This window comes from Callospermophilus lateralis, chromosome 5 (genome assembly GCF_048772815.1).
Source record: "Callospermophilus lateralis isolate mCalLat2 chromosome 5, mCalLat2.hap1, whole genome shotgun sequence".
NCBI lineage: Eukaryota > Metazoa > Chordata > Mammalia > Rodentia > Sciuridae > Callospermophilus > Callospermophilus lateralis.
The window spans coordinates 130,722,396-130,745,076 of NC_135309.1; the positions used below are offsets into that span (position 1 = coordinate 130,722,396).

The 22,681-nt window shown below is 43.1% G+C and overlaps 1 protein-coding gene across 2 annotated transcripts in view; it reads right to left on the reverse strand.

Annotated features, from left to right (window-relative positions):
• Positions 1-1,204: 1,204 nt before the first annotated feature.
• The window catches only part of Myo10 (myosin X), a 206,216-nt gene continuing 184,739 nt past the window's right edge, over positions 1,205-22,681 (reverse strand). For both annotated transcript variants that reach the window (XM_076857320.2, XM_076857321.2), the window contains 14 exons: positions 22,285-22,380; positions 19,284-19,377; positions 18,480-18,535; positions 16,298-16,440; positions 15,525-15,719; positions 14,436-14,593; positions 11,859-11,982; positions 10,771-11,068; positions 9,454-9,661; positions 7,947-8,083; positions 6,965-7,085; positions 6,092-6,544; positions 4,045-4,236; positions 1,205-2,665 (listed from right to left, as the gene is read on the reverse strand). In XM_076857320.2, coding sequence (XP_076713435.2) covers positions 2,564-2,665; positions 4,045-4,236; positions 6,092-6,544; positions 6,965-7,085; positions 7,947-8,083; positions 9,454-9,661; positions 10,771-11,068; positions 11,859-11,982; positions 14,436-14,593; positions 15,525-15,719; positions 16,298-16,440; positions 18,480-18,535; positions 19,284-19,377; positions 22,285-22,380 — 2,377 coding nt within the window. In that variant the 3' untranslated portion in view covers positions 1,205-2,563. The remainder of the gene's footprint in view (positions 2,666-4,044; positions 4,237-6,091; positions 6,545-6,964; positions 7,086-7,946; positions 8,084-9,453; positions 9,662-10,770; positions 11,069-11,858; positions 11,983-14,435; positions 14,594-15,524; positions 15,720-16,297; positions 16,441-18,479; positions 18,536-19,283; positions 19,378-22,284; positions 22,381-22,681) is intronic.

Consider the following 22,681-nt stretch of genomic DNA (forward strand, 5'->3'; position numbering starts at 1 on the left):
AAAATATAGTTGAGTTTAAATCTGAATGACGCTGTCACTCTGACCTCAATAATAAAAAGGCACAGTTCCCCCACTCAGGTCATTCAAAGCCATGGACATCAAACATACCAACAAGCATGTGCAGAACCAGGGACTCAGAATGGACCATGGGTTGAGGAAGCTGCGGGCTCCTCTCCAAGGTGTGGGATAGTTCTGCAGCATTGCAGGCTGTTATGACTGGGGGACCCGGTGGTATGGACCTCTCATTCCTGTATGCTGCGATGCAGCACCCTCCGAAGCTCCAAATTCTTCCAAATAAAACATTAAAGCACACAAAGCTACCGGCACTCAAGTGGAGATGCTATTCTCTCCCTGTCCTTCCCTGCCATTTGCTCATGTAACTGGAGGGTGGGGGCGCCCTTCAGGTAGTGGTTCCAGAGGGGATCCAGCCCTCTGGCAGCAGGCCTCTTCAATTGCCTTCCCTTGAGGCCACAGGTTCTCAGTAGCACCTGGCTTCAGGTGACTTCCCAGGGCATGGCCAAATGGTTTGTGTGCTCTGCAGCACAGTGAATTGCAGGTGGGTCTGGATCATGGATTTCAAGGTCAGGCATATTTTGGAGACAGGCAAAGGAGACTGACAAAACACATTTCAAAAACTAGATGTGTCTAATGTCACTTACCAATCCTTTCACCTTCTGAGAGAATGATCAAGATGGCCATTAATCTGCCTGATTTTGAGCCTGGGAGCAAAGAGTTCACAGATTCTTTTTCCATGAGTCCAACTAATCACAGATCAGTGAGACCCTGTCTCTTACAAATAAAATACAAAATAGGGCTGGGAAATGTGGCTCAGTGATCAAGTGCCCCTGAGTTCAATCTCTGGTACCAAAACAAATGAAAAAAACAAACTGTATCAAGCACACAGACTTTACTCAGTATTCCCCAATACAGCACACCTACATAGCATGTTATTTTTTATGTAATCTAGAGATGATTTACCGTATACGAATGGATGTGTGAGGATTACGTGCAATACTGTGTCATTTTATATAAGAGAGCCGAGCATCTGCAGATTCACTCCTGCAGGTCCTAGAACCAGTCCCTGCAGATATGAGGGATGAATATACAGGAAACACAGAGCCAAAAGCAATACAACCAAAAATCAAAACAAAAATGAGCTCCTCACAGTTATTTAGAGCCACCCCGATGAAGGAAACACACAGCATGTTAGCTAATATCCTTTATTGTCAGACTTTCTGTGAGCCAACAAACAATTTCACATAGTTGTTCATAAGGGATAAGGCAATTTTTTTTTAATGGGTAGACTTCATTGTCCCAAGTCTTTATAGCTTTTCCATATAAAAATAAAGGTCCAAGTCCAGAATATTTTTCTTCTGGTCAAAAATGCTGACTTATTTAGAGGGGCGGGTTCTGACCACCAACATAAACTTGGGATAAAATGGTCTCATTTTACCAAAGCCTCAGCATTTAATATGGGTGTGCTTCAGAGGTTCGCCCCTGTGTTACCCCTTGCAGCAATGCCGTAGCTTCCCCAGGTTCAATGCCATTATGTCTGTAATCTATCCAGAGCAGTACAGGCTAACCTCCAAAGAAAAATGTTTTTTAACTTAACTCTTTTAGAAATACAAAGACTCCAAATAAAATGACTTCATATTACTCTAAAGACAGTACTGGAGTCGGCAGTTTTAAGAGTGGTTCATAAATACAGTTATCTTGTGGGCTGCAGATCTGTTTGTAATACAGCAGACACAGAGTGCAGACTTTGCTACATGTAAAACAAAACTGAATCAAAACATGTTTTTTCAAAATACAGCAAAGACAGGAAAATCCAGGATTCCGGTTTGTTAATAAAACCACCTTAATAAAGTAACAACTGAGGACTAGAACTCTGATCTATTAAAATATACAGACTGTTTACACCATTGCACATCCTCTTCCCTTTGTGTTTAATGCTCATGAAACAATGACTAAAAGTGTTGAGTTTATGAACACAGGCATGCACCGGCAAGCACAGACACTCAGAAGATGAAACAAAGCAAAAAAGTTAATACATGTCCACGAGGAAGGCTGCCAGCAGCGCTCCAACTAAAATATACCACCCCTCCGCCCTCACCTCCCCACTCCCTCACCTTCCCTCACCGCAGGGAAATCAGGCTGGGAGGTTAGTGCATAATCACGACAGACAACCCCCTCCACTCCGCAGGTTTCCCCACGGGGAGCATCTCCCCTCAGTAGCACAGTTAAGGTCCACGGGTTGGATCCCAATTAAGGCACTTCTGGCTGCTTTGGTGGCAGCGTGGTTTTTCTCCCCTTTCTTTTTTTAAGGCATGTGTCATCTAAGAGTAGTAAAGCTTTGGAAATTGTGCAGACTGTTAAGGTTGACAGCTTAATACATGATCATTGAAGCTGACAGGGCGAAAAAGACCCCTGGAGGATCCTCCCCCCAGCGAGGGGCTTCCAGAAAGCCTGGGCAGGTTGGCCACTGGCCAGACTCGGGACCCTGGAGCTGGCCTAAGCCAGAGGGTGGCATGTTCAGATATTGGCTGTGTGGGCTCTTCTGTCTTCACCTGGAGCTGCCCTGGCTGCTCATGGAGCGTGTGGTGCTGTAGCGCTTCTTCACGATCATGCTGATGTAGGCTTTCATGAGCTTGGCCACATCCACCACCTGCCCAGGGGAGCAGAACCCACACTTGGTCACCAGTTTCCACCAGGTCAAAAGGCCCAGCCTGAACACCAGACATCCTCTATTTATTCTCCAAGCATAAGGCAGCAGCTTTCCATACTAATTCAGGGCTCCTGTCTTCAGTTGAGCTGCCTTTACCTATTCCTAGTCAGGGAATGCGGCTTTTCCAAGTACAATGTGCGCCACCTGGTGGTTCATGCATGCAAAACAACAGTTTTGCTTTAGGGAAGTTATGAGAGCTTGCAGACACTAGTCTGAGTATCATCAGAGCTGGAATTACTTCCCTCACTGAAAACGAATGAGAACTGTGAAGTTCACAATCAGTCCTGAAGTTTGAATCAACCAATTTTGGTCTACCCCTTGGGAGGCAGCTGAAGAAACAGCACCTTGGTCTTGGAGGCCAGCAGAGGGCTCTGGGAAGCTGTCCCAACACCTGGCCTGCTTCTGTTCCCTACCAGCCACCTCATAAAACTGGGAGCTCCCATTAGCTCCTTTCAAGGGTGCCATCATCACTGCTACCCTCTTTGGTCATCCCTCCTCACTGCTGGCTATGTCCTGTGACCCCATCCTAACAGGCTTCCATCTCCCTGATCCCTCTGCCCTTCCAATCCCACTCCAGATCACTGTGAGCAAAATCACTGTGGAAGTGTCATGCATGAAGATCCCACAGTGACTTTCTATTGTCTACTGGATTCACCCAAATCCTGCAGCCTTGCACTTGGGGCCCTCTGGTCGGGGAATCCCCAGCCCTTTCCTCTCATTGTGCATTTCTGTCTGCCTAGGGTGCCTGCTGCATGGCACCCCTGGCCTCCCTGCCTTCCAGCACCTCGAGCACCCTCCTCATTATCATACCATGGGGCAGCATTTCTGTCTACCTCTTTGCCGCCAGCCACTCCCTTTGTGCAGGCCTCAGTAGACTAGTATTCTTGCTATATTTGTTAAATTTTGGAGTTGACATACTTAGAGGCTATTTTGTGCATGACTTTGAGATCTAGAATTAGCTACACAGATGGTCATGCCCCTCGGCTCCCTCCTGCTCTGTGACCGCAACCAGAATCTCACTGCTGCAATGCTTAGTCACAATTGTCTAATTTTCACATTAAATATTATGCTTTTTCATGGACATCTTTATCATTTCCCTTTCTCTTCCTTTCCTCCCTGATAAAATAGAACCAAATTTCTTTATTTTAAAGGTATGCAGAAGAAATTTGGGCTTAATTTGGGGGAGGGGACACCATACTGCACTTTCATATAAAAACAAGGAGAGAAATGTCCAAATGGTCAAAGGTGTCAGGAAGTGGGGTGCCACCTTGCTGTTTTCTCAAGGTCACCAGTGAACACGTGCCTGTTCTGCCTCTTACCTCACTGGTTTCGAAGAGCAGTTCCCGCTCGTCCACCACGATCTTGTACGTGTTTGCCAGGGGTGCCCCGAAAGAGAGGATGTGTTCATACTGGAAGACTTCTAATGGTCTTCCCTCCCCACGCTTGTAGACAGAGACAGCATCCGCGCTGACGCCCAGCCAGAGCTCCTGGGGGAAGCCGCCTTCCTTGCACTGGTGGCCAAAAGAGTTGGGATGAAGGTTTAATGCGAGGCAGGAGAAACACAGTCTAGAAGCCACCAGACAGAGTGAGACAAGAGCTCAGCACAGAACTCTGACTGCATTCACTGTGCAGGTTGCTGGAGGGCGGGAACAGGAGAATCGGCAGCTCTCTGGCTACCCTGACTGACTTCTGACTAGATGATCAATCTTACGAACTGGGAACCTCATCAGTCTAAGGTGCTGTATGGACTCTTCACCTCTTGAAAGCATTCTACTATTTAGCCACCTGAATCAGCCACATGGAAGAGGGCTGATAATGCCATTGGCCAGAGACTTGACCAAGATCTCCAGCCACCAAGTGGCCTGAGCCAGGTCTGCTGCTGCCTCTAGTTCTTCTTCCAATCCTTTCTGGGATGGCCACAGAGGAACATTCTCCAAGTCCCTGTGTGCCAGGCAATTTTGTCTTTTCTTTACAGGAGCAGCACCAAGTTTTTGCCTTTTAGTGTAAACAGGCAGTTCACTGTCTAACTAAGATTTCTTACATACATCAGTGGAAGAAAAGGAGCCTAAATGGAGAGAACAGCAATGTAGGCTGAGCTGAACCAGTGCAAACAGGAGACGTATAAATTGAGGATGATGAAAAGAGGAGGAACATGGTACAAAGCATCTGATTTATACTTTGGGACAAACATAATTGAACCAATCAATGGACCAAACCCCAAACAGCATCCAATGAGAAGCAATTAAAGGATCTTAGAAACTAAAATTAACATTTAGATTTTTATAGAGCCTCAATTTAAAGTCATCAGATAACATACTGAATTACTGTGACTGTAAGAAAACTGAAAGCTAAGCCAGATCAGAGAGGAAATATTTGGGCTTTCAAAGTCATGTGCTCTCCAATTCATAATAGCTAGACTATGGAACCAACCTAGATGCCCTTCAATAGATGAATGGATAAAGAAACTGTGGTATATATACACAATGAAATATTACTCAGCAATAAAAGAGAAAAAAATCATGGCATTTGCAGGTAAATGGATAGAGTTGGATAATATCATGCTAAGCGAAGTAAGGTAATCCCAAAAAACAAAAGGCTAAATGTTCTCTGATAAGTGGATGCTGATCATGGGTGTGTGTGTTTTGGGTGGGTGGGGGCGTGGATGAATAACTTTGGACCAAGGGGAGGCAGGAAATAGGAGTGGGTATGGGGGTTGGAAAGATGGTGGAATGAGATGAACATCATTACCCTAGGTACATGTATGACTGCACAATGTGGTGCGACTCTACATCGTGTACAATCAGAGAAATGAAAAGTTGATGGTCAAAACCCCCTTTTGACCATCAGTAAGAATTCCTTTGAAATAATGGTCTACTTTAAAAAAATTAAAAGAAGAAAAAAAAACGGGAAATGAATCAGAAATTCAGGTTTCTATCAGCATCTAAAAGAATCAGTTCTATAGCTTCCATAGGAAAGAGTAGAAATTTTTTAAGAATAGATGAGGGGGCTGGGGTTGTGGCTCAGTGGCAGAGCACTTGCCTCGCACATGTGAGGCACTGGGATTGATCCTCAGCACCACGTAAAATTAAGTAAATGAAATAAAAGTATGTGTCCATATACAACTAAAAGATTAAAATAAAAAAAAGAATAACATCTTAATTTTGTATCCATTCCTAAAATACTATAGGAACCTATACTACAAAGGAAGAAAACAAGCTCTGGGGAGGTAGGGGGCATTAATGGCAAAGCTCGGGAGGCTTTCATAAAAGAGGGTGGGAGAGCACAGTGTCCAGCTTGTCTTCCCGCCACATGAACCTGGCCGTGAGTGCACCCTGCCTGCCCACCCGCACAGCAGCCAGCTCTCACCTCCACGTCGAAGAGTGTGGACCCGTAGCCAGGCCACTCCTTGATCAAAGCCATGTACTTGGCCATGGCCTGCTCCTGATTCATCCCCTGAAATTTCTTCCACTTGTCAATGATGCTGGCTCGAGCAGAGCAGACTTCCTCCTTAATCCACATGTCCAGCATCTGCTCCTCCTCAACCTTCTGCCGAACAACTGACCCCGTCCGGAAGCTCCGCCTCAGTGTCCCCTCCAGGAAGCTTGTCCTCCTCTTCTCCAGCCGCTCGCAGGGGGTGAAGCTCTTGGTGGACTGGCTGATGCGGGTTTTGAGTCTCTGCAGGGAATAAACCTCTTCGAGAGGTGGGACTGTGGCGTGCAGAGTGTAATCCCCCTGCAGGTACTGGAGCCGCAAGGCAGCGAGAACTTGGAGGTTTTCTTCAGGAGCTGGATGGTGGCCGTGGATAACTGCTTCGTGGGCCTGAAAGGAGGAGGCAACAGCCCTGTGGTCAGAGCGGCACTGTTACAGGATGCCCATGCCCCCCTCATGACTGCTCTTGAATGTCACCTTCCCTGACTGCCTGAAGAAAATCATACCCTGAGCCCCTTACCATTTTCAAGCTAAAATTACTCCCTGGTGCAGATACCACTGAACTCGTTCCACAGCTTCTATTCCTCATGATCTGTGATCCTCAAAAGAGAAGAGATTCTGGCAGGGAAGCTGACATAAACTTTGTAGAAGTTCCATTCTGCAAATGAATGCTAGAGCCGCTGGCCTTGTCCCTGCTGGGAATCTAGCACCACGCATCATTTCTAAGGACTAGAGGTGGATTTATAAGGTTCCATCATGGGATTCTCTGCTGTGTGCCAGCAAGGATCTATTTTTAAGAATTCTCTTTACCTGTTCAAACATAAATGCAAATTCCACACTGTCTTTTGGCACGTTGTCCGTGTCCAGGAAGCAGTAAAGTTTGAAGTAGAATTTCCAAGGCAAGTCCCCCGATTCTGATGTGGCGGCTAACCTAGAGAGAAAAGTCACAAGACTCAGAAAACAAAATGAGAGATGGCCCGTGGGTGGCCTGCAGGGAGCTGACTTACATGGCAGGAGGAGGTACTGACCATGCTCAGATGACAGTGAGGCTGGACTTGGGAATGGGGATGGGCTGGGGGAGAAAAAGAGGGGTGCTAATCATAGTTTCTCGGCAGTTTTATCTAACCAGAAGTCTCACTCTACAGAAACAAACATGAAGCCTTCAGTTAAAACTGTGCCAACATGTACTTCTTGAGAAACCCAGATTGATTAGTACCGGTTAGGCCTTATATTGAATCCACAGAATGGAAAGAAAGAAAGGTCATTTCTTCATTTCTTTTACCTATCCTGAAATAAATCATAACATTCATAAATACTGAATATTCTTGTATGGAGACTGCATTTATGCTGAGGAATAACTTTTGTGCCACCATCTAAGGGGCATGAAATCAAAAATGAAAGTGTGAAACTCCAAGTGTGATATTGCAGGTGCATTTCATATTGAAAACTTCAAAAGTGGTTTGAAGAGCTTCAAGTTGGCTGATGGCCTAATTCAAAGCTTATGACAAGTGAAAACCTAAGAATCAAGAAATTCGAAGACAATGAATACAACAAGTGACTGAGAACGAGAATGGGATGAAGAACCAGTTTCAAGTTAAGTCATCTTTGAGACTGTGGCTTCATCTAGCAATCAAGAAACACAGCTGGCAGAGATGAAAAGATAAATATGCTCAACCCAGGTAAAGCCAACTAACTCGAACACAGTGAACCAAACATGGAACGGAAGTCCAAACCCTCAGCCCCTGCTCCGACATTTTTTACTTGCTCTTTCAGCACTTTATGAAGAACTTACTTTTCAAACTTTGCTAGAACATCAGCTACAATGGTTCGGCTTTCGATGGCTTTGTCCAGGTGTCCATTGTACTCAAACAAGGCGAACATGTTCCTGCTGTCCTCCATGGCGAGGCCCCGGATCAGTTTCTCTACCACCTGGAAGACACATGGGAAGCCCTGAGCTCTGGAGGCTGTGGTCCCAACATGTGATTCTAGAATACTCCTTCATGTGGACCCAGAGGGAGCCGCTGGCACAAGTGAGGGTCCAAGTAGCCTCCTGAAACCGTCATGTGTATGATCACCCCGAATCTCAAAGGTGACATTTTCCCCTTGTTCTCCTGTTTTTGGTTTTGGTGCTGTGGACTGAATCCACATACGCTTTTACCACTAAGCCACATCCCCTGCCCTTTTTAAAATTTTGAGACAGGGTCTCGCTAAGTTGCTTTGCTTAGGTCCTTGCTGAGTTGCTGAGGCTGGTCTTAAACCTGTGATCCTCCTGCCTCAGCCTCCCTAGTTGCTGAGATTACAGGCATGTGCCACGGCGCCTGGCTTTTTCTTCTCTTAAAAGTTAGCTTTATCTCATTCTTGCCAAGGAAGAACATAAGGTACTTTACCAATCAATGGACACATTTCTTGCAAACCCATACTAATAGGAAAAGTAATAAAACACTGAAGTACTGTCTTTTAGCTAAGAAATTCATAAACTCCAAAAAACAAGTGACTTCAATGATACATCTTCCACACAAGAAGCCTTCTGAGGTTTTACTGTACTAATTCTTTTAGCCAATGGGTTTCATAATGCTAAGATTAAATTGAATGAAGAAAATGAGTTGGGTGCACAGCTGTAATCCCTGCTTCTCAGGAGGACCTCAAGTTCAAGGTAACTCTGGGCAATTTAGTGAGATCTTGTCTTAAAATTATATTAAGAAAAGTGGGGGCGGGCTGTGGATGTAGCTTAACAGTAGGCCCAGCATGCCTTGGGTTCAATCCCCAGTACTCCAAGAAAAAAAAAGTTCATCTGACCCAACATTCTCAATATTCATTTGGCAAAAAGAAACACCCTGGGACTGGGGTTGTGGCTCAGTGGTTGAGCGCTTGCTTTGTACATATGAAGCATTGGGTTCAATGCTCAGCACCAGAAAAATAAATAAATAAATAAACAAGATAAAATGTCAATCTACAACTAAAAAAATATTTAAAAGAAAAGAAACACTCTGTTGCAGAAATAACACCCTACATCCTTCAGGAACACAGCAATGTACCTGAACCAACTCTGCTGCCTCTACTAGATTCTCAGCTGCTTCTCAGATTAGCAGGCACGAGTGCAACTTTCTGTTTCCACCCATCTTTAGGAACTATTTGAACCTCTAGGTACATGCAATTGGTTGCAGGTTGCGCTTGCTTCCCTGTTTACCAAGCAGCTGGGTACTGTACGAGACAGCCAACCTAATCGTGCACGACCTCACTGACTTGGGCGTGTGGGCAGTTGTGCATCAGGTGGGATGAGGGCTTGCCCTCTGCCTCACCTCCCCAGCTGTGGTGTGGGAGGTGATGGTGATCTTGCAGGAGCCGCCGCCATGGCAGTACACTGTGGACGTCATTTCCTGCCTGTGGATCAGAGCTTCAATTTCATCCCGGGAAGGCACAAACTCTCGGCATTTGGTTTTCTTAAGTGATTCGTAGATGAAGAGGGCGTATTTTTCCATCTCGGTTCCTGGAAACTGTTCCCGTACCCTAGGAGACAAATATATGAACTATTAACTGTAGATGGAGACTGGTTGGTCTTGAGATCTGGGCTGTGGGAAGGTCCTGGAGCCCAAGATGGTGAAGGCAGCAGTAACTTCCTGTTGAGTGCCCAGTTCATCCTGTGCAGATTTCAGCCTAATTACAGAAAAAATAAAGAGCTGGTGTGTGTGTGTGTGTGTGTGTGTGTGTGTTGGGGGGGCACTCCCACTGCCAAGCATCTTGCCAGTGCCATTAACACTTCAACTAAATCTTATGCTGCTGCTGCTGCTCCCCCCACCCCCACCCTTTTTTTAGTACCAGGGATTGAACTCAAGGGCACTTAACCACTGAGCCACATCCCCAAGACATGGTCCTACTAAATTGCTGGAGCTGGCTTTGAACTTGTGATTCTCCTGCCTCAGCCTCCTGAGTTGCTAGGATTACAGGCGTGCGCCACCAGGGCTGGCTGATGCTTCTTAATGTCTTATGAAAGTTGTTTCCCCACAGTTAACCAAAATCAGTAGATTGAACTTCATAAGGTAACAGATGGGTTTATCTGCTAAATAATAACCATATTTCTGTATTTTTTTTTTTTAGATTTTTTTTAGTTGTTGATGTTCCTTTATTTTATTTGCTTATTTACATGTGGTGCTAGAAATCGAATGCAGTGCCTCACGCATACAAGGCAAGCGCTCTACTGCTGAGTTACAATTCCAGCCCCCCATTTTACTGTTGAATGTATTCGATTAAACTATTTATAAATCTCAGACACAATAAAATTTATTAACAGCAAATATAAAATAAAATTCTTAAATATTTTTAAAAAACTTAAATCAGATTGTTTTCTACCCGATTGGCCTGAAATAAATATCCAAGTTGGTTTTTCTGTTTATGTAATTAAATGTACCCAATATCCTACACATGAGGATGCTACATCAAAGTGACCTGGTCCCTGTCATGGCCTTGCATGACCTGAAGAAAGGACACCTGCATCCTATGAGCTTGCTAAAGCAGACCAAAGGGTGCCTGCCTACAGGGTGCTCTTTGTCAGAACTGGGACCGCCCCTCTTCCCACTGGTGAAACAGTTCCTGCTCACCTCACAGCCCCTGGGCTTTACCTTTTCAGATGGAACTTGAGATACTTGAGAATCCCTCGGCTGGGCAGGAAGGTGCAGCTGAGGCAAGTCAGGATCTGCCAGCTGTACAGGTTGCCCACGCTGCCAGGATGGGGCACTTTGTTGGTCTGCTTGATGAGCTGGCAGTACAGCTCATCCCGCAGAGGCCGGAGGTCATGCCCTGTCTGCAGGATGCCCTGGATTATTGGGATAGGGTCGGACATGGATTCCAGTTGTTGGAGGGAATTGAATATCTTGATGGCTTCATCCTGAAGGGTTGTGTAGCCTTTGTCTTTGAGCACTAGGAAAAGCAACAAAACGGATGTCTCAAAGGGGTATGATGCAGACAAGAGGAAGGAATGAATGGAGACAGCCACTTCCTGATACAGTGCCCACCCTGTGCCCCACACTTTAGAATCAGTTGAATAAAGCAGCAAAACACAGGTGGGTAAGGCACACTGTTTTGTTATATAATACTTTTTAGTACATAAAATGCGTACTTAAAAGAGCCTATGGGACTGGGGTTGTGGTTCAGTGGTAGAGTGCTTGCCTATCATGTGTGAGGCATTGGGTTCGATTCTCAGCACCACATATAAATAAACAAAATAAAGTCCATTGACAACTTAAAAAAAAAAAAGTAGTCTATGGCTGAACAGGTTCTGTGCTTAGAATGCAAAATCGTTTAGGATCTGCTTATCTGGTATTGATGCACCTCAACATAATGATGAGGTTACATTCTGATAAGCCCATGTAACTTAAGTTGAAAATGCATTTAATGCACCTGGATACAAACTATCTTGCTTAAAAATGTGCTCCAAATTCATGTACACAGCCTACATTTGAGCAAAATCATCTAACACAGGCCTGTTTCATTGTAAGGTGTTGATTTAATTTACTGGGAGTTCATGCAGAGTGCTGGCATCTTGAGTCCCTTTAAATCTTACTATAGCCCCTGTACCTCTAAAACTCTGAGATCCCCATTCATGATGACTAAGTATTTGAGTTAAACCAATGCTAAGTTGTTAGAGCTCAGAGTTATTAGGGAAAAATAAAATCACAGCCCCTGAGGTCCGATGGGATTCTGGACTTACAGTTGAGATTGATGTCCCCATAGGGGAGGGGCAAGAGTGGGGAGTGCAGGGGGTGATGGGTGTATCGCAGGATGGGGTTCCGCTTATAAATCTGCTCCACTACATCCGAGTTCAGGCAGTTCTCCTTGAAAATAAAGAAGTCATTATGAGAAAGAAAGCAAAAATATACACCTAAGTGAAGAGAATCAACAGTAATTTTCCATACATACAAAAAATCTCCAACATCCACAACAAGTTTAATGGGGCAATGCTGGTGGGAAGCTAGAGCTGATCATTGTAAAGAGAAAGAGAACCATGATGTGGTTTAAGGACATAACACAAAAATACCTCCTTGCATAGCTCACTCTGTTTTATGTGTACCTATCATCCCCTTACTAAAAATGTCCCCTTGGAGATTATATATACTTAAGAAAATTAATTTAAACTTCTCTTCCTAATGATTTGGCCATCAATCATGTGATCTCTATTTATAATTCATTCTTAAAAATATTTTTTGGTTGTTGAAGGACCTTTATTTTATTTATTTATACATGGTGCTGAGAATTGAACCCAATGCCTCACACTAGACAAGTGCTCTTCCACTGAGCTACAACCCCAGCTCTTACAATTCATTTTTTTAAAACTTTTTATTTTATTTATTTATGTGGTGCTGAGGATTGAACCCAGTGGTGAGATAAGCACTCCAACACTGAGCTACAATCCCAGCCCTTGTACTTCATTTAAAAAATATCCCTTGCTAGTTATTCTCCCCGCCTCCGCCCCAGTACTGGGGATGAAAGCCAGGGCCTTACTACATACTAGTTCTTTTTTTTTTTTTGAACCCAGGAGTGCTTAACCACTGAGCCATATCCCCAGCCCTTTTGATCTTCTGTTTTGTAACAGGGTCTCTCGCTAAGTTGTTTGAACTTGCAATCCTCCTGCCTCAGCCTCCCAAGCTGGGATTACAGGTGTGCACCACTGTGCCTAGCTTTTTGCTAGTTCTTTTTTTTTGTTTTAGTATCTTTATTTCATTTATTTATTTTTATGTGGTGCTGAGGATCGAACCCAGCGCCTCACATGTGCTAGGTGAGCGGTCTACTGCTAAGCTACAACCCCAGCCCTCTTTGCTAGTTCTTAATTGTTTTTTTTAATCCTCTCTATACCTGAAAACTACATATGTTCATGTGTTCCTGGGAAAACTCTTCCTTTCTATGCCTGCCCTGAAAATTAAGAGACTTCTCATAGAATTAGATTGTGTACTGATGCTCCTAAAATGTTAATCTGGAATATGAAAAAGCTAAGTTACTTTTAGAGCTTTAAATAAACAGAAAAGTTGGAGGAGTGGTGATGACTCATTCTTTCGTGGCAACTTCATTTCCACTATGAAACTTTTTCAAATAGCACTCAGTTTGAAGGCCAGAAGAAAAAATTTTAATTACTTTTAAAATTTTCTGTGGACTTAATTAGGATAACGGTCTCATTTCTTAAGCAATATTATTTCATATCTGGAAAATTCTTTTTATTCTTTGAATGCCTGAATTCATAATTAGAGAATATAAAAAATAGATATGATACAGCTTTGAAAAGATAGTGTCGCTGATATGTGATTTCTTCTTTCACTGCCTTTCCAAAAGAAATAATTTTTTAAAAAACTCAAAATGAGGTAATTTATATCTAGCATCCTGGGTTCCATGGAACACTTTGAAGTGTTAGAGAAAAATCTGTTAGAATTTGGATCTAAATGCCTACAAACATCACTTTGGACTGAGGAGGCTAATGTTAGCGACACATCAGCCCTTCTTCCCTTCCACGCAGGCAGCATTTGCCGCCTGAACCCCAATGACGGATTGTCTTTGATGTACATCAGTAAAACACCGCCTCACCACCATTCTCCCGTCTTTCCTGCCACAGCACCAGCTTTTCTCCTTGCCCTGGGAATCTGCCTGCACAGGGAATAACAGTCAACAGGATCCCTTCAACTTGGTTCTGTGCCAGAGACTGTCAGCTCTGTGAGCAGAGCGACCAGAACATCCATGTCTCCATTTCCACTCTTACCCATGGCTGGATCATTGATTCCTTCAACTGACATACATTTACTGAGCCACTAAACTTATATAAACAGGAAATTACAATTTGGCATAATCAATGTTAATCCAGAGACATGGAGCTTCTGGGCACTAGGAGGCACTTGTCAGGGATCCTGAGTTCTAAACCGATCTGGGCTCTTCATGAACCTACTTCTGTGGTCTGGAAACTGCGCAGCCAGGGTAGAGTTGTGGTCTTACTCCTAGAAGGTCCCAACTGGAGCTGAGGTGGAACCTGAGACTGGTCAGGACCCAGATCACGCACAGGGCTGTGGCCAGGAGGCCCTTCAGTCCTTGTGTCTACTGAGACCAATATCTAGGCTTTTGTCAGCTGCAGCATCTGGCACCTCCCTAAAAGCAAAATGTTTTTACTGTAATATTTTCACTTAAAATCTTGTATTTAGATTCCTAACTCCAGATTAACCAAGCACTAATTTTGGCTGCACTGGCCTACACTATGGTCTTAATGGCTGAGGGCAGCATGTGGGAGCGACTCTCAGCTGCTCTATTTTACCTTGATATCCTGGATCAGCTGTTGGGTTGGAGTGTCAATCGGGGCCTTGGCGTCTGTCACGTTTTGAATGGCACTGGACCATCTAGTGGCCTCATTGAGCAGCTTGGTGTAGAGCCGGTAGCAGTGCTTGCGCCCATAGACCGTGACATTCCAGTAGCCTGCAAGGACAGCAGCAGTACATACACATTGGTGCCAACTCTCTGTGACCAAGGTGATATTCTTGCACCAGAGCCCCAGAAATTCAGTACCATTAGAAACCTATACTGTCTCAGACCGGGGCCCTTTAAATTAATTAATGATTTGATTCAATAACACTTGATCAATCTGACATGTGACTGGCACTCAGTAATCAATGGCACATTAAAAAATATGGAGATTTCAATAAAGAGGGAAAGAGAAAACTCAGAATTACAGACGTAAACTGTAACGTTTCCTTTTAAAGAGCAGCAGGCAGAGACCAGTGTTCATTTCTAGGCTCTAGCATGAACTGAGACCCTCCCTTGGATTTTGACTTTCCATCCCCGTTGGTCACCCGCCCAGCTCTCCCTTCTTCAGAGGACAAAGGACTAAGTGGTGTGCATGGCACAGACCTGTGTGACTGTGTTTAAAAAAGCACAAAATCACAACTGGAAACAAAAATCAAAGTAAGTAACCTTCAAGAACACCTTGTGATTCTCCAAATTAGAAGAAAGACAAAACGAAGAAACCCCTCTATGTTTATATGCTGCTCCTCCTGCTCTAGGAAGGCAGGATTTATCTTTTGTAGGTTGCACGCCCCTTACGGCACAATGATGAGAAGGACAAAAACACAAATGTGACCAGTGTGCTCTGTGTCCATCTACACTTTCTTGTCCTTATCAGAGCCTTTCTATATCAATCTGTTTACTATGGCTTAAATGTGACATGCTCCAACAGCTGACTACAGCCAGCCTCAGAGATAACTCAAGAGCAAAGTTCCTTTTGGGGGAGGGGGATGAAAGTACACACAGTACCTAGGAATCCCACTCCTCTGCTTGGAGCAAGCCCCAGCCTTGTGATCTGACCTCCTGAGTCCCAGGACAGTCAGTTTCCAGTCCACAGCCCGGTTACCTGTCTCTTTGAATATCTTCTCGTCCGGTGGCACGACAGAGCAGAGGCTGTTGAGGACCAGGGTTCCCAGCTTCAGGGCGTTCTTCTCTGAGCTCTTGAAGTAATCCAGGGAGTTGTGGGTCAGGACAAACCACCGCTTCTTCAGCTTCAGTGATGACGTCTTAGGACTGTTCTTCACTTCTTTGTGTAACCACCCTGGAGAGGAAGATTCAAATGTGATTAAAAACTATAGGCCATGGTGCGGTTCAGCAGTAGAGCACTTTTATAGTATGCACAGGCCCCAGGTACCATCCCTAACACTGAAAAGTGAAAACAAAACTTTTTGAAGAGCCAGGTGTGGTGGTGCACGCTTATAATCTCAGTGGCTTAGGAGGCAGGAGGATGTCAAGTTCAAAGCCAGCCTCAGCAAAAGCAAGGCACTAAGCCACTCAGTAAGACGCTGTCTCTAAATAAAATATAAAAAAGGGCTGAAGATGGTGCTCAGTGGTTACGTGCCCCTGTATTCAATTCCTAGTACCAAAAAAATTAAAATCATTAAAAAATAAAAATTAAAAAAAATTTTTTTAAAGAGAAACCCAAGTACCACACAGTCATTTGTGGGGCTGCATTTCTCCCTGCTAGGAAATGGCCATGATCTTTGCTTATTCACATTTAAAAACTTCAAGAGTCAAAGTGACTCAGAAAAGTTGCTCAGGGTGGAAATGATGCAGGTATCTACACAAAGGAAAATAGATGTCTAGAAAAAAGACAGTGCAAGTATGCAGGGCAATCACCTCTCACTATAAATTCCTGGCCCTCCACTCTGGTGTCCCCCTTGGATCTCTGCAGCAGCGTTATCCAGTGGTGCATCTCCTCTGGCGTGTCTGCGTTGCAATGGAGCACCCGGTTGGCCGTGATGATCACAAATGAATTGGGTCTGAGTGACAGGGGAGAGGGAAGCACAGCCTGTTAGCTCTACTGTCAGCATCACCTCCCTGGGCACCAAAACTAAATGCCTTTTTCCTGGCTTATGGGTCACAGGGAGAAACACTGTTATGCTATTTGTATTTTTTGTATTAAGGCAAACTTTGCTCATTTCTGCAGGATTTATTTTATGCATCATTAACCTTTAAACTTGGAGGAACACATTCATTCCAAAGGTCCTTGGAGGGAAAACATTTCTTCATGCAAAACTTTCCAGATGAAACTCAGTTCCGGAAAGGCTAAATAAGGTGACTATGGGGGAAATTATTTTTTTGATGTTTCTCCAAAGTCAATTTCTTTTTGCCTCTGGATATTGCCTTGGATAGTATTTCTGTGGGTCAGGAATGAGCATTAGACACCGGTAAGAGGATCAGTAAATATGTGTAAATGGAACATCTTATGCACTTGGTATGCTTGGTACAAAAAGCCAGCTGGGTCCATGTTTCCAAAGTAATCCAACAAGGGTGCATCTCTCAGTGGGGATAAAGTGATAATGGAAATTTACTTGTCATACTCAGCTCTTTTTCTGTGACAAAGCTCTGAATTGCTCATGAGCCTATGTTCACACTTAATTCCTATACCTAACTGCTTAAACTAATGAATTTGACCTCACCCTCTCAAGTGTTCAAGTGCTTACCACAGTGAAATACTACTGAAGTTCAAGAAACAGAAGATTCACTGAACTGTAATAGTCAGGGAATTCAATACAAAAAGGTTGGACTTAAGGTCCCCTTAAAAATAAACATAAAAAGTTATTTTTCCCCCCGAGAAGGGAAAAGTTTGGGCAGTTGAAGAGAGAAAAATCTGAGCAAGATGTCAAGTTCACAGCATGGACCATCATGTGCCCAGTAAGGGGATGTGAGAGAAGAGGAGGTAGATTAGGTAAGCGGGGAGGTTTAAGCACTGCAGTGAGAACCTGGGCTCAATGACTGTCAATGCGCTCCTATTACAGATTGCATATTCCCCTCATGCTGCTGCTGTTTTAAAGTGACTGTCTAGTGAATCTTTAAGAAGGTGCAGGTTCACTCCTGAAAACAAAGGGTCCATAGTTAGAAGGGCTGTGTTAGTGGTAGGATGATGGAGGACCTCCCACCCCCACCAAGCTCAAATCCCGCTCCTGCCTAGTAGACACTATATCTGTTGTCAATGTTAATACACTCATATTCACATTCTGGCTATCTTACTAAAAGCAATAGTCAGTTTTGATTCTGACTCTGGCCCTAGAGCCACTTTTACTGAAGACCAAGAACAGAATTTACAAGCAGCAAAACAATAAACAATAAACAAAACTCACTAGGTACAAAGACTATAAAGATGATTTGCCTTTAAAAAAGCAAAACCTACAGCTGAGTGTGGTGGCACACATGTACAATCTCAGTGACTTGGGAGGCTTAGGAAGGAGAATCACAAGTTTGAGGCCAGCCTCAGCAACTCAGCGAAGCCCTGCCTCAAAATTAAAAATGGGAAAAAGATGGGGTTGTTGATCAGTGCTAAGGCACCTTGTACCAAATCAGATACCCCAAACATGTTACTTTAAGGGCACAGAGAAAGCAGAAATGTCAAAAAAAAAAAAAAAAAAAAAAAAAGGAAATGTTTGTGGTTTTATTTATTAAAGTTCTATATTTTACATTGACATAAAAATCCTTTTCAAATTTAGTAAAATATAGAGAAGTATTCCCTCCTTATGAGGAAACAGCATTTTCTCAATCAGTGATTTTTTTTCCATATGAATCCAAAGTTTGTCCTTCCAACCAAATAAAGAATATTTCCCTTATGCTGCTGCTGTTTTAAAGTGACTGACTAAATTAGGTCTCCACTGCTTCCGTCAGCACTCCAAAGACAGCCAGGAGGTGATGTAAAACTGGATACCAAAAAGGAAAACTTTGGATTGTGGGAAATGCCAAGCCCTGTGGTGCCACGATGCAGTCAAGGGGGTAGTGACCAGGCACAGGATCTGTGGGCACTTGCAAGTGCTTGGTCATCTGAACTTACCTGTCAGGGCTGTCGGAGGCGCACACGGAATCAATCAGCCCCACATCCAAGGTGCCCTGGGAAGGAGCAAGGAGTAGCCAAAGTGAGAGAACGCCAAGGTGGGGCACGTGGAATAGCAACATCCCTCAATCAGCAAACCAAAGAGATACCTTCTTTTTTAATTAACTGCAAAATAACTGTTATTGAGGAGAGGTCCCTTTGGCTTAGTGAGTATGGTCAGCCGAGACAGGCAGATTTCCTTAAAAGTGTTGTGAATTAACCATTGCCTCACATTCTCAAAATATCTTCAGTGAAGAACATTCATGAATTTTTTTCAGCAGTATACGTGTTCTGATTTTTTGCTATATTTTACTACATTTTACACTTAACTCTGCTAAGATATTTTATTTGATTTCAAGTTCTTCTTCTGAGGAGATTTTTTTTTTTTTTTAATAAACTAGTATTTTATAACTTTGTGTCTGGGATCGAGACAGAAAACAATTTTGGAATTCGCCTAGTCCTTTGAAGAAAAAGTCCCATATGCTTCCAAGATGTCATAAAAATTGTAAATTTTTTTTTTTTTTGTTCCTTTAAAGGTCTGAGGTAGGAGAATTAAAATACATCACATTTCTAACCGTCTGTAACTTTCTGTTTTATTTCTATGCATAATTTTTAACCTAAATGGTTTTGTTTTTCCCTTTAATTATTATACTTTTATTTTAAAAGATTATCTAGAAATTCCTGGTCTTGCCCTTTTTGCATCCTGATTGCCCTTCCCTCTCGCTCCCACGGAACACCCCACCTCCACCCCCAGTGCTCACACACCACGGCATTCTGTGGGTTTGCCTGCTCGTCGTGCATCTCCCGGATCTCCTGGTCCGTGGACGAGTGGACCTGACTCAGCACGCTGAACCACTGGCTGTGGAGAGAGGACAGCTGTCAGGGGCAGCCAAGGGTTGGATCAGCAAAGCAATGGTGCCCTTTTCCATGTTCTCTGTGGAAATATCATCTCCTCTAAGCACCTTTGATTCAAATTTGCCCTCTTCCCCTTAGGCAAATGTGGGATTCACTCTACCAAGAGGAAAGTTCAAAAAAGCAGCCAAAGCACCTTTAAGTATCATGTGTTCTGATGTCTATTGAAGACCTCTCCTCAAAATCCCCACAGACATCTGATGATGGTGTGTTCCTTGAGAAACTGTCAGTAAATAATGAAATACATACTTCTACCTAAAATACTTACATCAAGGACATTTACTGAATCTTACGCATACCCTAGAGGCCATTCAGGCTCCTTCCCTTCTTGAAAATAAATTACAAGGTTAAGAAGGTCCATACTATAACTAAGCCCATTTAAGCACAGCACTGGGTATTTGTTCTCTACTCCTTAAATACTCCAGTATTTCTATTTAAGTGAATAAAACCACTGGAGAGTGGGAAAGAAGAAAAAAATAGCTTAAAGTAGAAAGCAGAAAGTTATTTCTACCAGATAACTTGCCCATCTTCATTTCAAATGAGATTTCTCACTTCAAACCTCACCATAAACAGAAAGTAAGGAAAAATATTTGTTAACTTCAGAAAAATCAGGACATTCATGAAGAAAAAGATCACTAATGGCTATCTATTCATTTAGCATTAAGCAACTACAGCATGTGAGAAGTTACAAGTAAGAGAGAAGCTATGTCATCATCCTCCTACTAAGGGTTTGCAAACAATATACGTGTGCTCCTACTAAATAATACAGAAGGGTAAGTACCTGGTATGCAATGGGATATTTAAGTGAAAAAATAACACCCACAAATAAAGATTAGGCTGTATAGCAAAGAATTAAAATCTATCTCCTGTGATTCCTGGAGGAGAAAACGTGAATAAGATCTTAAAAACATTCAATCTGAACAACAGCTTAGGGAGACAAGAAAAGCATCTTAAGATGGACGTGCCCCATCAAATGCTAGTGAAGCAGAAGGCAACCCTCCAGTCATTGCTGAGCTCAAAAATTCCCTAAATCAAAATTGCAAAATATATAAACTCAAGATGTGTGCCACATGCACACACATACACTAAGAGGAAAAACGTGCAATCTGTACAGATGCTCTTAAACTTATAAAATTTCTTCACTGAATCAAGTTATAACTTGGGAGTCCAAAAAAGAATTTTTAAAAATGTGTTCCACTGGTCAGGGGGAAAAAGTCCTTGGCTAAAATATCCCAGATGCTAAATTTAGCAGGTTCATTACAGCATAAAACAGACAGGACAGCTGCCAAACGCTGGGTCTATAATTCAGCTAAAAAGCTGTGGGCACTCCCTGGACCGCAAAAAACCACACGAGGTCTCTAGGAGTCCCAGACGGAATGATGGTGCTGTAATTTCAGGTTTGCTTGTTTTTCCAGTTTGTGTTATAATTTATGAGTCAAACCAGGGTTTCAGTTTGTTCCCATGGGAAGAATTACTTTCTGGTGTCTTTACCCTTAACGTTGCTATCGAGAGGTTATATCGACTTAAAAACATTCAAAGGGCAAAGGGTAGTGAGAAGCCCTGAGAACTCAGAGGGTTCTAGTGACTTCTGGGATGAGAACTGAAGAATAATACACTGGCCACTGGATGTTACCCTCATAAATTGGAACCTAGAGCTGCCCAGAATTGAGGACAGTCACCTCCAATCCAACATAACCCTACAAAGCAGCAGAATGGAGGGGACAGAGACTCCACTGAGCCACACTTACTATGTGACTTTGTAATGTCTCACTGAAAAGCAAAAATCATTTCTTCTGAACTTTGGGCTCCATGTCCTCAGCATTCCAACATGGAAACCAGAGGTCCAGAAGCATAGGCAACCTGCCCCAGCCAATAGGGAAATCCTTTCTTATCTCAATCAAAATTCAAACTCCTTAAGAAAGAAATGTAGGAATCCTAATGCCTCCATCAATAGAACAAAGCTTGCATTATAAGCTGGGCGTGGTAATCCCAGCAGCTTGGGAGGCTAAGTTAGGAGGATCACAAGTTCAAAGCCAGCCTTAGCAATGGCGAGGAGCTAAGCAACTCAGTGAGACCCTGTTTCTAACTAAAAATACAAAATAGGGCTATGGATGTGGCTCAGTGGTTGAGTGCCTTGAGTTCAATCCCCAGCACCCCCCACCACCAAAAATAAGGGAAGAAAAAAAAAAAAAAAAAAAAAAAAAAAAACAAAAAACCTTGCATTACATCTAATTAGAAATACACTAAGAAGAAAAACATGCAATCCGAACAGATGCTCGTAAACTTACAAAATTTTTTCCCATACCTTCAACTCTTTCTCTGCAAAGTACAAATAGTGGGTAATGATAATACTTACCCCGCTGGACTGTCGGTGAGTTCATATACATGAAATACTTAAACTACTGCCTCCTACAGAGTCATTTCTACTAACTTAGTATCTTGTCTCTCAAACACTTTAGCACAGAGATTTTTAAAAGCCTCTAATTTCCAAAGCACTATCATTTATTTAAACAGCCCTTGCTTAAATTATGCTTCTGTTCCCTAGATCCTTGTGCACATACAAGCTGTTCGCTTTCAAAGTTGGAAACATCCAGAGAGTGGGCTTTCAGCTTTGTTTACACTCAACTACCAGTGACCATAAGAGCCTGAACTAAGATAAACAGGAGGGTTGTGCAGGGCACATGAGGACGAAGTTCCAAATCTGTGCTGTGTTTAAAGACTGCAGGACAGAACAAACAGAAAGCCAACTAGAACATCAGTTAAACTTCTCGAAGCAGGTGAACAGTGCCCTGTGTGCTGCATATGCCTGTGAGGAAGGACGTGGTTAAGAGAAAGTTGACAGTGCAGGCCCCACCTGGCATCTTCTGGGGATTCTGCAATCAGGTGGAAGGTCCTATCGGCCATAATGATATCAATCCCGTTTTCTTTGCTGGTGTTATCTATGATCTCTCTGCAAAGAAACAAAAGCAATGAATAAAAATCAAGAACACAGAATTTCTAATAAAAAAACCAAGAAAAGGAATTTTTATGACTAGGTTGAAACTGTTACTAAAAAAACTATATGCAATAGTACACACTTATCACAGGAGTACCAGATTTCCATGGATACCATAAATCAGACTACTGAATCCAAATTATTATGATGACTATTTTTCCTAGGTTGCAGAGTCTTTATCCAAAATGCTTGAAATAAGAAGTGTTTCAGACTTAGGAATATCTGCATGTATATAATGAGATAGATGTCTCAGGGA